Source organism: Bombus pyrosoma, linkage group LG2 (genome assembly GCF_014825855.1).
Source record: "Bombus pyrosoma isolate SC7728 linkage group LG2, ASM1482585v1, whole genome shotgun sequence".
NCBI lineage: Eukaryota > Metazoa > Arthropoda > Insecta > Hymenoptera > Apidae > Bombus > Bombus pyrosoma.
In genome coordinates this window covers 13643491-13657925 of record NC_057771.1, presented here as the reverse complement: position 1 = coordinate 13657925, position 14435 = coordinate 13643491, and the positions used below count along the sequence as shown (strand labels likewise).

General features: G+C 31.6%; 2 protein-coding genes across 2 annotated transcripts; one reads left to right on the top strand and one right to left on the bottom strand.

Moving 5' to 3' along the window:
- The first annotated feature begins 8215 nt into the window (after positions 1 to 8215).
- On the top strand, positions 8216 to 10420 carry LOC122573254 (APOBEC1 complementation factor-like). Its single transcript, XM_043739371.1, has 5 exons — positions 8216 to 8946; positions 9080 to 9254; positions 9333 to 9655; positions 9763 to 9892; positions 10291 to 10420. Exons 1-5 carry the CDS (start codon positions 8251 to 8253, stop codon positions 10389 to 10391), a joined length of 1425 nt encoding a protein of 474 aa, XP_043595306.1. The 5' UTR covers positions 8216 to 8250; the 3' UTR covers positions 10392 to 10420.
- Positions 10421 to 11607: 1187 nt separating this feature from the next.
- LOC122573284 (slit homolog 3 protein-like) lies at positions 11608 to 14140 on the bottom strand. The gene is made up of 3 exons (XM_043739403.1): positions 13863 to 14140; positions 12601 to 12963; positions 11608 to 12163 (listed from the first exon to the last, which is right to left on the bottom strand). The coding sequence occupies exons 1-3, from the start codon at positions 14069 to 14071 to the stop codon at positions 11785 to 11787; spliced, it is 951 nt and encodes a 316-aa protein (XP_043595338.1). The 5' UTR covers positions 14072 to 14140; the 3' UTR covers positions 11608 to 11784.
- Positions 14141 to 14435: the final 295 nt, after the last annotated feature.

The following is a 14435-nucleotide window of genomic DNA, read 5'->3' as shown; positions in this document are numbered from 1 at the left end:
TAAATCGGCCAGAAGAGAAGTACGTACTACTATTATAAATACTAAAGACGAGCATAGTGACAAAGTGATAATACGAATGACTTTCCATGCTCTGGATGATCCAGAGGATGAAGAGCCATTAGTAGTTGCCATCTTCAATGACAGTTTGTCGGGCCTCTTTGGCTCATAGCCTCTGCTTTCTTCAAGTGCAATAGTCACTGAAACTTAAATCTCGAAACTTAAGCTCGAGTCTTTCTAATCGCAAAATAAAAAATAAAGGTAAAATAAAAATATAAATCGCGGATGCTATTTCCCGTACACATAGACGACAAACGATCATTACGATCGTTGCCCAGTCGCATATGCGCGCTCGAGCAATAAACGTTCGTTTTGAGCTTACTCACGACCGCGACCGCGAAATTCGAAAAATCGATAGTCAAAACCAGAGACGAGAGCATGCTCTAGCCGTGCCAGTTTCATCGTCGATTTTTCAAATCAGATTTCCAGAAACAGGTTTGTCACACGAAAACGCACCTATCCGACCAGAGACTGTGCCAACCTGCCCGGCCTTACCTACTTATAATTAACAGACACACCAGAAGGTATACTATCTATCCTACCTAGCCCTATATTTAAAAACAAGTACACCAACACACTCACTCCACGGTTCTCGTACATAACACCCGGGCGCAAGAGCCTACACTAGAGAGAACGTCCCGGGACGCCTCCGACACCCGAGTTTGACATTCAACTTTCACACTCTAATTTACGTACCGTTTTCCTGAAATCAACTGACGATAGCTAGCGATCATTATGCGATACAAATACATACACATTTTAGTTTTAACTAAAAATAAATTTACAATTGAAGATATATATGTATTGCATTTTCTAAAGAAGTGACGACTTCTGAACAAATGGTACGAAATTTGGTACCATTACTTTGTTATTTGAACGTATTTTAGGATAAAGGATATTATTTATATTTGTGAATTTCTTGAATATTAATAAGAATCGAAACGACGACGCAATTCCACAGCCTAACCACATACACACACAATGTGGAAATTACGTCGTTCATAATATACCAAATATCGTCAGTCGCTAATAAATTATTAAGTTTATGGTCATCGTACCTATTGCCTTTCCTTCACCCGCGTTGCACCTGGGCACGCGAGTGAGATCCTGGAAATGGGCACAGAAACCTGAAAATCCTGATCTAAAAGATGATTAGTATATCTGATTTGCATGCATCTAACAGACTACTGTCCCTTCTTTTTTCATTTATTCATTATATTTGAAATTATTGTAAATCTACATTAATTTGCTGAATTTAATAACGTAAGAAATTATTGAAATTCTAGTATTGTAAAAAAAGTGGGCAAAGAACTTATTTATGAGAAAGAATTTATTTGTGAAAGAGAACATTAAAACTCAATGTAATGTAATAATAGACTGCAGTTTAAACATTAATGTTAAATAATTTAAGGTGATCTATTCGTAAAAGCATATTTTCGAAATCACGAAAAAATATTCAAAATTTGTTGCTTTGATTCCAAAATCTGCTTACCGCGATGTTCTTTCTTGCACATAGAAAATACATTTTTGTCCGGAAGGAAGTGGACTTTAATACTTTTACAAACAAGTTATGTATAATATGTATTGTCACCCATTGACCTAAAGGGCCACGAGCATATGGCCCATCGCAATTTCTCATCCTTCCCGGCCCGTCAGTACTTTCATTGTTTTCTATCTGTAGCTCATCGGAATTTTCGAAATGATTTTTTCTCCGTCGCAAAATAATCAATTCAGTAACTAATTTCAACATTTATCATTTATCCAAACATTCATATTTTATTCATACACGTACTTACATCTGTATAAATCCACTTATGATCATTCATAATTAATTAATCAATTACTGACATTACATAATTATTATTCATGCTAATAAAAAATGCAATATGCAAGAAGACCTATCCTGAACTAATAAATAAAACACATACAATAAAAATATGTATTACCACTCACGAGTATATTAGATACCCGCGGTCACTATGCTTGTAAAAAATTCTATGTAATACAACCAGTCTCCCGTGTCGATTTGGATCTTTTATCCTACGACATGAGTGAGTGCCTGGAGGAACAAAAAAGCATGCGACTCACAGTTACATATGAAGAAAGATGTGGACAATATCGACGTAGCTCAGAAGAAACCATCATGAAGACCGTCATCGCGGAACAATCATCAAACCTTATGGTAAAATTATTGGTTGTGAAATATCTGTAACAAAAGATAAAAGTGTGTGTGTGTGTGTGTGTGTATATATATATATATATAAAATTTATTGCTGAGGACAAAATTGTATAGTTTATTAATGTAATAGGGAAAAATAAGAATTTTTAGCAAATATTATTTCTTGATTAATTATGATTAAGAGAAGAATGAGAGAAATACAGTTAATTGCAGTACAATACTTACATTCTTGGCTTTTAAAGCACCATAAGATCCTATCCAGAGAACAGGAGGAAATGGGGATTGTGAAAAAGCTGTAACAAAATATGTAACATTATAGTTTATTTTTAAAATCACAGTGTTGATTGTTTCAAAAGTTCAAGATAATGAACCATGAAATTCTATTAAAGTTAGAACTTTGATTATAATCAAAATTGAAATTCTAATAAACTGTAATTACTATAAGAATTGAAACTTTAATAGAACAATTTGAAATTTAGATATCATAATTCAATATTGAAACTTTGAGACTTAATTCCAATAGATATTCAAATAATTCAAACAATACACAAAGAATAAACTAAATTCATGAATAATGTGCAAAAATATTTACATTGCTAAGCTCCAGGAGAGGCTTCATCCTCTTGAGCACTGACTCGAATACCGAAAACGAATATTTAAAAAAGATATATATATATAAAAAAAAGAATTACCAACGCGTCCGATACATAAACCGGCGAACAAACACTGACTCTACTTTCGCGTGTAACTATTACAATTAATACTAATAAGAGCTATTTTGCTCCGAGAAATATTGAAATTACAGTTACGAAACACACACTAACTCTACTAATCGCATTGCACGCGATCACAAAAACATTCTCTGGAAGTAAAACTGTTAGGGGGAGGGGAGCTGTAAGGAAAGAAATAAAACATGTTTAAAATTACATATCAAAACGATGTCTACAGAAGGGTAAAGTTTTATTTTCTAATTTTATAAAAATATATCTCTACACTTAACACTAACGAATATTCTAAATGCAATATAACTAATTTTAGAGATTATATTGTGTTACCGAAGACTGAGATATATCTTCTAGTAATAAACCGTATCACATTTTATGAATAGTCGAAAATCTTTGCAACAAATTAAGAATTCCTTGGCAAAACAGTTGCTTGAAGAGCACGATAATATTACGCGCCAAAGGCTGAACTTGTAATGGCGTCTTCTTCAGAAACAATAAAAATTATTAATAAAAGTCGTGAGATGGCGGTGCTATAGAAAATTCACGCGGGAAATGCAACAAAGTATAACTAACTGCAATTTCTTAAAAGAGATTACATATATACAATAAAATCAAGTCAATCGACTTTAAATTAAATTAAATTAAAAAAGTACGAAATAAGTAGAAACGTTTATCAAGAACATTCATTCTAACTGTTCGGAATACTATTTAAGATATATGTAGATCGAAACAATGAAACAATTCATCTAATTTTTTCAAAATGGAGGAATAATTTAATATATTCGAATTAGCAAAGTGCATTCTATAATCTTTTCCAACTTCATTTTAGTATTCTCAAATACGAAATTCTTTGTTAATTCAACTATATTACATATCAATTATATAGTGCAAAGATATGTATCAAATGTGTACTATAAAAAAAAATACAATAATCGACTTCAAACACACGATCTAGAAAAAAGAAGGAAAAAGAATTTTAAACACTATTTAATTTTTTTATAATAATGTATAATAAATTAATAAGCAAACGACTGTTAATAACACAAACGTAATAACAGTGTACGAAAAAAAGAAATAAAATACTCATTTTTTTTTTTTACTAAATACTATTTTTCTTATATTTTCTGTCTAGTATTTGTTTACGAAAATACTGCTTTTTTTAAACTACGAATTAATTATTATTCATTCATCACAGATAGTATCCTATATAATATTACGAATACAAAAATATAAATATTAAAATCATAACAAGAATATATAATTATAACAATAATTACAAGAAGAAAATATAAGGTAAATGTATCAGAAATATTTTTTGTGTATCATAAAGTATTTTCTAGTATTGTCAAATATATATGAATATTTCATAACACGATCGATTTGTAACAATTATCCGTCAAATTGAATGTCCGCCATTACAGATTCAACTACTTCGCGTATTACGTGACTTCGTTCTAATAAAACATGGCGCGTTTTCTCTACAGTTAAACAATGCTGCGCAATACAAAAAATGCGCGATGCGCAGAGGCCGTTCAAACCTGTCTGTGATAAGGTACTTTCTCAAATATGATAAGAGCTATTGAGAAAGTCCAAATAACAATATTATCATAAAAAATTTACTTTAGAAGAAGAATGAAGCAAAATCGAGAGAATTTATGTCAAAGTAATGTTAAATAATTTATTCAATTTCTTCGAAATAAAAAAAGTAATTTCTTTAATCTTGCCTTTTTCATCTAGGTATTCTTAATAAACCATGAATTTAGAATTTGTTATACTACGTATTAATTACATTAATATCACGAAATATTTGTGAGAAATTACCGATTATCTAATTAAATAAAGTATTAGAGTATTAAAGTATTAAGTAAGAATAAATGAAATATTACCACGTCTCGACGAATAGTTATCAGATTTATCATTGTTCACTATGATGACATCGTTTTGACTTTCATCTCGTCCTTTCGAATTTCGTAGCATCCCTCTAATACTTCCAAGTTTCCCTCGCAATCAAACAACGACCTGCACAAAAAAAGAAATATTAAAATAAATGTATAAAAAGAGAAAATTGTACGAAAATGAAACAATCAAACCTAAATTGCATCTTGAAAGCTTAATATACGAGCTATTGGAATAGAATAAACAGAAAAAAAAGATAATCAAATATTAGATTACAAAAGATTTTAATAAATTATGGAATAAAAATATACCTTCTTTAAACGAAGTTTACAGTAGTGTCCGTTTCAGTGATGAAAGAATGATTATAAAATATTTATTACACAAATCGACACCTGTTACGGAATAATACTGAAAAGTGCCTAATCGCTTCGACTTTCGGGACTAGACTGACCCACCGCGTCTCTGTTTACATAGGCAATTTCAGTTGGTAAGAAGTGGGGGGGCCCTTTGGCAAGTCGAATATATACATACATATACTTACGCAACAAGAGTCGTTAAATTCCTGGAAAGGAATATTTTCGATAAGAGGGTATTATGTTTCAAATAAAGAAATAATACGTTAAACTGGTTGTAAGCATAAGCTAACATAATCTGGATAAACAAAATTTATGAATTCGAAATCTGGATATCTGTGTTTAAAAATTTAGCACGCGTGTCATAATGTAATTTGATTAAATAAAATTGGTCGAAAAATAGAGAAGATGATAACGTTTAATTTAAAATAAAATAATATATATCTTAGGTCAGAAAATTATAATTACGTATATCTTATATGTATGTATCTTATATTTTTTATGTATTATATATATACATGTATAATATATAAGTATTTATACAGATGTATTATGTATTCTCATTATTTTGTATTGCTTTTAATTTCATAGATATAGGATAGAATACGATAGAATAGGATAAAGTAGGATAAAATTGGATTCTATACATGTACTTATTTTTAAAACATATTTCTTGAATTGCATCTATATGTACATCTATCTTATAATTAATTAAAACAAAAAAGCACGACATCCCATGATGTCCTTGCAATATTTAACGACATCCCATGAAGGATGCTAATAATTCACTTATTAAGGAGTATGTATTTACAATCCAATCTAGATCATCCAAAACCCCTATGGAAATGTTCAATAGTGTAGACTCGAGTATGCAGAGAGCTTAGTTTAGTATCAATTTCTAAAGATTAATCGATTAATATAAAAATGATATAAAGCGCGTAGAAATGACTACGCATGAGAACCGCTCATGAGCCACTCGGCATTACATATAAATCTCAAAATTCACGGTATTAACAAGAACATCGTGTTCTATTTGACCATAAACCTGCATAAAGAAATATTTATTTATCTCCGTACAGCGGAATCTTACAAGGAAGTTATATATCAATCCGCAATCCTACTAGCAGCATTCCATGTAAAAGATACTTTTATCTAACTTAGAACAAAGAAAAAAGAATATTATGATATTGACACTATTCTGAACTTTGTCACTAACTTGTAAAGGAATATTCGGTTCGGTATACTGAACTGTACATATAACTTTACTTTCGCAACAGTGATCTCTTTAATTTCGAAAGAAATATATAATAACCACAAAATGCTCAACTTCTTTTAAAAAATAGATTCAAAAATATGAATATTAAATAAAAATCGCGGCGTCCTCGAAACGAACTTCTATTACTATCGGATATCTTATTTTCTTGCGGATAGCGCCCCGATAAATGGCTAAATGTTATAAAAAAATTGATTTCTGCCACCACGGGCCCCTTTTGATTTCGTATACCGCATTGAATGTATTAAAGTATTCACAATTTGAATTTTACATGAATACTTCTATTTTTGATAACCCACGTATGTTCAATTTTTTAAATTCACGAGGTCTGTATATAGACCTTTCCGCGCGGGCATATTGTCCGAAGACAGATAGGTGGATCAGCAGAACCGAATTAAAGTTTTTGAGGCCCAGAACTTTGGCTCAGGGGCGGCTCTTTTCGTGGAACAATGAAAGAGGGGATTAAAATGAAATAAATTTACGTAAAAATGGAATAAAATTTATTTCGTAATAAGTTAATTCAATATTTCTTAGTATACATTTTTAAAATACAGTTGTTTTCTTTTTGCGTCGTTGCTCAAAATTGCTCGCAAAGTTGATGATCAAAGGCACATATCAAAATGCTACTATAGCAATTGCATGTACCATATTTGGTTTACAGGTAATGACACGTATAAATGAAATTCAGTGGTTGATGATATATCTGATTTATGATTATAAGTTACTACAATAAATTGAAATCCATCTTGATAAAACCAAAATATTAAATCTATTTCTCTATCACGTTTGTACACGAAGATAAATATATCACACAAATATCTTTCAAATAAACTAATGAAAGATTATCAAAATTTGTTTGTCTTGTGCACGATTGTCATAAAAGTCATGGCAATCGAGCTCGTGTTTGAAATCAAATAATCATATTCAAATTAATATAAGAATATTTAGTACTTATTAATAATCAGGTAATAAAATACTTGGGATAGAGAGGCAAATAAAATAAAATAATAAAATAAAGTGGACAGAGACCGTCGATTAGGTAAGAGCCCTAATTAATAGAGTCCTTGTTCATTCTATTCATATTCTACAACTATGCTAATTAATTTTGTAATTTATTTGATACAACGTTTGTGCAGCAAATAAATTCCTGTCACAATTTCTGATACTGCTTATATAAATTGCAACGAATATTTTTGGAAGTTCATATACACAGAAATAGATAACTGTTACCAAGTTACCATTGTCACAGCCAATGACTTTCCTATTATAATTATCTACTTATAATTCATTAATTCTTATGTTTTTTAGAGATCAGAACTACATTCATATTTCCATAATGCTAATTACCATAGTAATTCCATAGTAAGCATAAGTAAATCTACAACTAACCTATTTACTTATTTAACACTATAGTCTATAGACAATATGAAATATAATATAGGATGCGTGTTCTCTCCCCTGAGATATATATCTGTACCTACATTTTCTACCCGAGTCAACTATAGATGCTTCGTTATCTTCCTTTACCTGAGAACATATAGCTGTATTGGCAGTGACACATCGATCACTGCGATTGGTCCATTTGAGGAATAACGTTTCACATGAGTATATCTACGAATTCTGTATGGTTGTGGGGGTAAGCAGAAGAAAGAAGGGGATAAGGAAAAAAGCTTAGGAGGATCAGTTAGTTGTCGACAGTCCGCTTATTTAGATCGTTCTTTTCGTTGTGCATAAATTTGTGATAAAAGTTCTTTATTTTGTCTCATAATGGATATAACTAAGAACACGCGGGAGAATGCTGTGGGAGAGTGCCAATTAACGATCAGATTGCTGGAAATGTTGCAAAGAACGAAATACGAATTGGTGCAAGAAAATGGACAACGCCGCTTAACTGCTCCAGAAATCATTCGTGGCGAGAAGCAACGCGTGAAAGGTGCTGAAATTTTTCTTGGCCGTCTTCCGCGAGATTGTTACGAGGACGAATTAATGCCGATGCTGGAAACGGTCGGTCGTTTGATCGAATTACGATTGATGCTCGATTTTTCTGGATCAACTCGCGGATATGCATTTGCCTTGTTTGAAAATTCAAAAATAGCAAGAAGCGCGTGCGCAAAACTTGACGGTTACGAAATTAGACATGGACATCGTATCGGCGTCGTTAAATCGGTTGATAATTGTCGATTGTTCTTCGGTGGTGTACCTAAGAACAAATGCAAGGAAGAATTTATGCAAGAGTTGAATAAGATTCTTGAGGGCATCACTGATATCTATCTGTATCCAAGTGCACATGACAAGACGCTGAATCGTGGTTTCATATTCGTCGAATTCAAAGATCATAGAGCAGCCGCGATGGCAAGACGAAAATTAATACCTGGAAGAGTCATGTTATGGGACCATGAAATCGCGGTTGATTGGGCCGACCCTGAACCTGGTGATCCTATCGACGAAGAAGTTATGGAAAATGTAAGCTATTTTAAGTTGTATAAAAAATAAAAAAAAAAATGTAGAATCTTATGTTATTAGAAAAATACATATAAATTTTCTATATTAATGATATAAGATAAAAAGTATTTATAGCATTTGCTATTATTTATAGGTTACTGCTTTATTTGTACGAAATCTATCTTTGAACATGTCACAACAAAAAATTCGAGATATCTTTCAGAAAAATACAAAAATTCCTATCTTAAAATTAAAGAAAATTAATCATTTCGCGTTCGTACATTATGAAAATCGTAAAGCAGCACAGAGTGTAATGGACATTATGACAAGTATGCTTATTATTTCATGTCATGTTTCATTTCATCTTTAATCGTTGCACACATTTTATTAAAATAAGAACGAAATAGGACATAATGGCGTCGCTGAGGCTGAAGGATGGGAAATACGTTGGGCAAAACCAATCGGAGCCACAAAAGTCTTAGAAAGACAACGATGTATCAACGAAGCTCTAGCAAATGCAAACTCACGTAATCTCGAACCAAGTTACGTTAAACGCACACCAGTGAAAAAGTCTAATCTTAAGAATATCGTGGACATGAACGCCAACAATATACTCGATATAACCTCAATACACACAACTGCTTTACAAAACTTCATTAGAGAAAAGTTTGGCGGTACTTGTTACTTTAACTGTTTGCGCGTAGCGAATGGGTCCACTTTTATGTGTAAAGTAAGTGTATATGATTATATTCATTTATATTTGTTTTTATTTTCTCAACATATTTCTTTTAGTTTCTGATTATTTATTGTCTGTTTCCTTTTCTTTCATTTTCTTAGATAACTATTGTTAGACAAGCCCTTATTCTGTTCGAATATCACGGAGAATCAATGCCAACGAAGCAAAACGCTATTGTTGCTGCGTGCACAAAGATGTATCAACTCATAGCTTCTACGTTCCAGGATCTCGGTGAGTATATGAAATAAAATATTTTCTAAAAATAACATATATATCCAGCTAATTTACGCGTTCAAATTCATGGGGAGACGAATGAACGTAATTCAATACATGATACGTTCTCCAAGAATGTAATTGATACCAATTTCTCGTTTCGTATAATTCTTTATCTTGATGTCTCCATTCTTCTCGAAGCTTCGGATGTATGAAAATTTATCTCTATATTTCTTTGTTTCGTAACTCGATTTAGAAACAAGTAACATGGATATTGTATCAATAATTAATTAACGATAATTTAACGAATTTTATTTAACGAATATTTTGGAAGCTTGTAAAACATTAGTGAAAGAGAGATGATGGTAAGTATGTAGCTGTGATTTATGAATATTTTTTTGTCTGTTTTCAAACAGTGCTACAGGAAAATGAGCACTATTGCATGGAACAAAAGCTAGGCATTGATCCTGTGGTTGGGTCGCCAGTCAGCTGGAATAGGGAAATACATTATAATTAAACAAATTACTTTCATTGAATGATTTTTATAGTTAAACATGCAAAGATCATTGATATTATTTATAACGTAGAGATCCGAAAGCATGATGACAAAAGTATTAAGGAAATATTCCAAATGTAAATTAACTTTTGCATTTCTGACACAAAATTGAGATTTTAACGGTAAATTTTTACAATTGAAATGAATTTTAACCAAATTTTCAAAATATATTTGTACAAAAAGATCGATCGGAGTATATTTACAGTTTATTCAATTATGATATAAAGCGCATTTTTAATGATCGTTTAAAATACCATGAAATGTTATGAAAATTTTAATTGTAATATCTATCACAAATGAAGTTGAACAATAAGCATATTTTTTTAAAGTAATCTACTAGAAGATTGAATTTAGAAAATCTAGCAACGCAGGTTCTCTACGTTAAATATATAGTTTAAATACATATTAAGTTAATTTTACTCTGCAGGTACGAGTTAAACTATATACGTACTACTCGTTAAAAAGTTAATCGAATATGTGATAATAATCTGTGAAAATCAGTAAAATTATATATTAATTGGTTCGATTTTCAGATTTAACGTAATAATTTTTTACTTTTAAAATTGTACAGAAGCATTAGTAATGATAATGATGTATTATGTTTAGTTGTTTCTACAATCAATTCACAAAATTGTATCTACATAAACGTTCAAATAAACGGGCATATTTAATCGTCTGTTTACGATCCTTTTCCTTAAACATATTAAAAAGCGAAAAAACCATGAACGCGTTTACCTTGCTCAAAAATTGATATTAACAATTATTAAGAAGTAACATTATTCGATCTTTAGAACTTAATTTATAATCAGAAATCATATGATTATCCTCCATATAAAGTCCCCGAAGCCATAACCTCATTCTCTCCGGTTTCCAATTTTGATCTCTCTCATCCAAAAGTTTAGATATCATTTGCTTTAAATATCCAACCGTTTCTGAATGTGAAATTGGAACTTCCAATCGTGGTCCTTCTAGCCTATGTATTGTTATAATTGGATGACACCTGCATGCTAATTAAGTATTTCTTACATGAAAAGAATGCATTTTTTTATCATTCGAAAATAGGTTTACATATTATTACCATGTTTACGGGACATTATGCCACGTAATTTTAATTTAACTACAATTTTAGTAACAAAAAATCTTGAATCACAAGCAGCTTACAGTAATTCACGCAAACTACAATTTTGAATAATTTTATTAGGGTTAAAATACACAAGAAATTGGGTACATCGCGCACTCAAATAGATTTTCTACTCGTACCTAACTTCGCATTACTTTGATATAACTTACACATACGTTTAGAAGAAACATATAGATATATGTATTTTGAGATTTAATTAAGTGCTTCATAGATTTAAGGAATTCTAAATTGCGGTGGTTTAAATAAAACATTTGATCTGAACATTGTCGGTAGAATCGCTGTATAATCTTCAAGTATTCTTCTCGCAGTCTCGTTGTCCGTATTCCCAGTAATATTTTTAGGTCTCATACAGCGTACCAACTGTTGGGCTTCCCTAATACATTTGGTGTCTTGCTGTTCTGTAGAAAACAGTTCGTACGTGTAATTCAGTAAGTTTTCAACGATGCAATCGAGAACTGTATCTTGCGGTATTACTCCGTAGCCATTTTGGGAGCAGTCTTTGATGGCGGCGTTCATCCATTCCCATTCATCCCAATCTTTACCATAATTCACTTTCATAGTCTCAAACTTCCATGTTAAATGTGCACGATATCTATACATTATAAAACAAATTAATTGCTTTAAAATAATTTATTCCTTATAGATACACGTTGGAATGTAATACGTCTCGTGTGTAAAATATCAATATTTTCACATGTATATATACATTATAAAAAAAATAGTTTTACAGTATTACGAAAGAGTTCTAGCATAATATTTATACGGAAATCTTGAAATGGAAAACCACAAGTTTCTACTATTGAAGTACAGATAAGAATTTAAAGAATTTGCTTTTAAATATCACATTTTGTATCACGTCAATCAATTATCCATTAATTATTTTAAGAACGTAGTTGTATCTACATAAGTAGCACAGCTTTTAAGAATACGCTTGACAGTGAGATCGAAGAAGAAACGACTGCCTCTTATATTTTTCCGTAACTCATTTAAACTAGAAACCGCAAACGATAAAGTTCCAGAATTACTTACCCCCAGAACCATGGGTTCTTCTCAAACTTTACATTTTTAAGGTTTCTCAAGTAGTCGAACATTTGAAAGTTGATGACTTCTATTTTATTGTAATCGAAATAGAAGTTCTCCAAATTGGGAAGCATTGTAAATACCATATCATTGATCGTAGAAATATTATTGAACGACACGTCTAAGGTTTTTAAACTGTATACATTCATGTTTAGGAACCATTCATACTGTACGGTGGTCAACTTGTTGCCCCACAATAGCAAGTTCTCGAGTTTGGCGAGTTTTCCGAACGCAGCAGGACTTATAGTCTGTATGTCTGATCCGTGTAGATCCAAAGTTATGAGGCTCGCGCCAAATCTTTCAAAACTGTATCTATAAACAAACGACACGTTTCATCAGATTTTCCAACTTAATTTTAGTTTATTTTTGTCGTCATTATCTTCTGTCTGGTTTTCATGTTATCGAATACGTACTTGTTAAGAAGCTGACATCGTAACGACTCTAATGTTCAATAATTTCAACACAATTCGATATCAACTAGTTACAAATTTCATACTCAATATTTTCAATGAAATATTAGGTCATCTCATAAATAATGTCGTTCTTGGACTCTATTAAGCGACATTTTGTAAGTGAAAAAAATTGATACTTACTTTTATTTTTAATCATCGATGATCACTCTGATTTTTTTAAAGTACACTTTACTAATGTTTCTAACAATATGTTTAATTGTACTGCTTTTTTAAATTTGTATAGAATACAAGGCCGCAAATTGTCTTAGCTGACACTCATTTTATAACTTCTTTTAATATGAAAAAGCCGATCTAATTGCTTCGGACTCGTATCAAAAACCATCAAGAGGATATTGTTTAAGAAACACAGGGAGAAGTTCCTACAAACATATCAGCGAAACATGGTACGCACATTTATCTGAAGAAAAATAAGAAGCGACATTTGTTATGAAATGACCTAATAACGTCAGGATATAATCATGTAGGAAAACCTATCGTTGTAAAATCTTATATCTATACTGTCCAACTATAAAGAAGAATAGCATCTGTTGAATGAACAATTTGTAATATATTGACCTAAACTTTCGCAGTTTCTAAAGCGATTGTAACTACATATATTTATAGATTCAATCTGAGTCCAGAATATCTCTGTTTCGATGAAATAGAAATATACATTTTTCAGATTATTAAATGTCTAAATCTCAAACAATTTCGACTCAAATATGACTTTTGCAGTTCTGAAGTATGACCTTTTCTTACCCTGGTATATAAGGTATTCTCGAATCTGAAATCATGATGCACGTACTGTTGCTATACCCTTCCTTCAATACCGTTAAACTCGTGAGTCCCGTGCAGATCAACGTGACTCTCTTATCTTGCCATTTGTTGATGATTCGACAATTGGCCCGCTCCGTTACGACGTTTGCCAATAGATTAAAAATGAAAAGTGCATGTAGCAGACGTTTCATGATTCACGCGAGACAAGAACCGACGTTGAACACGAGCGTTTAATTAACTGTACGTTTCTGACATCCCGGGCGATGAGCAACTGAATCGTGTGGGCGGTGCGGCGTATCCTTCGACTCTTGTTACGTTTTCCTCTTTTGATAAGAGAATCGGACTCTTTGTAACCGATCGAAAAAGTCGTTTCATACTCCATGAAAAATAAAAGAACACGCTGTCGTGCCTCTTTATTTTCGCTTTAAAGTTAGCCGATAATTAAAAAAATTTGAGTGTAACTCCTTTGCGTCTGCGGATGAGATATCTCACGATGCAATGTAGTTCGTTCGATGAGAAATCTCGGTTTTTCAATATCCGTATAAAAGAAAAATT

Bases quoted from the DNA above. Each gene is read 5' to 3' on its own strand.
- LOC122573254 (XM_043739371.1), top strand. From the start codon at position 8,251: ATGGATATAACTAAGAACACGCGGGAGAATGCTGTGGGAGAGTGCCAA. The intron at 9,656-9,762 runs GTAAGTGTATAT...TCATTTTCTTAG, and splicing joins GGTCCACTTTTATGTGTAAA to ATAACTATTGTTAGACAAGC. The intron at 9,893-10,290 runs GTGAGTATATGA...GTTTTCAAACAG, and splicing joins TTCTACGTTCCAGGATCTCG to TGCTACAGGAAAATGAGCAC.
- LOC122573284 (XM_043739403.1), bottom strand. From the start codon at position 14,071: ATGAAACGTCTGCTACATGCACTTTTCATTTTTAATCTATTGGCAAAC. The intron at 12,964-13,862 runs GTAAGAAAAGGT...GTTTGTTTATAG, and splicing joins AGAATACCTTATATACCAGG to ATACAGTTTTGAAAGATTTG. The intron at 12,164-12,600 runs GTAAGTAATTCT...TATAATGTATAG, and splicing joins AAGAACCCATGGTTCTGGGG to ATATCGTGCACATTTAACAT.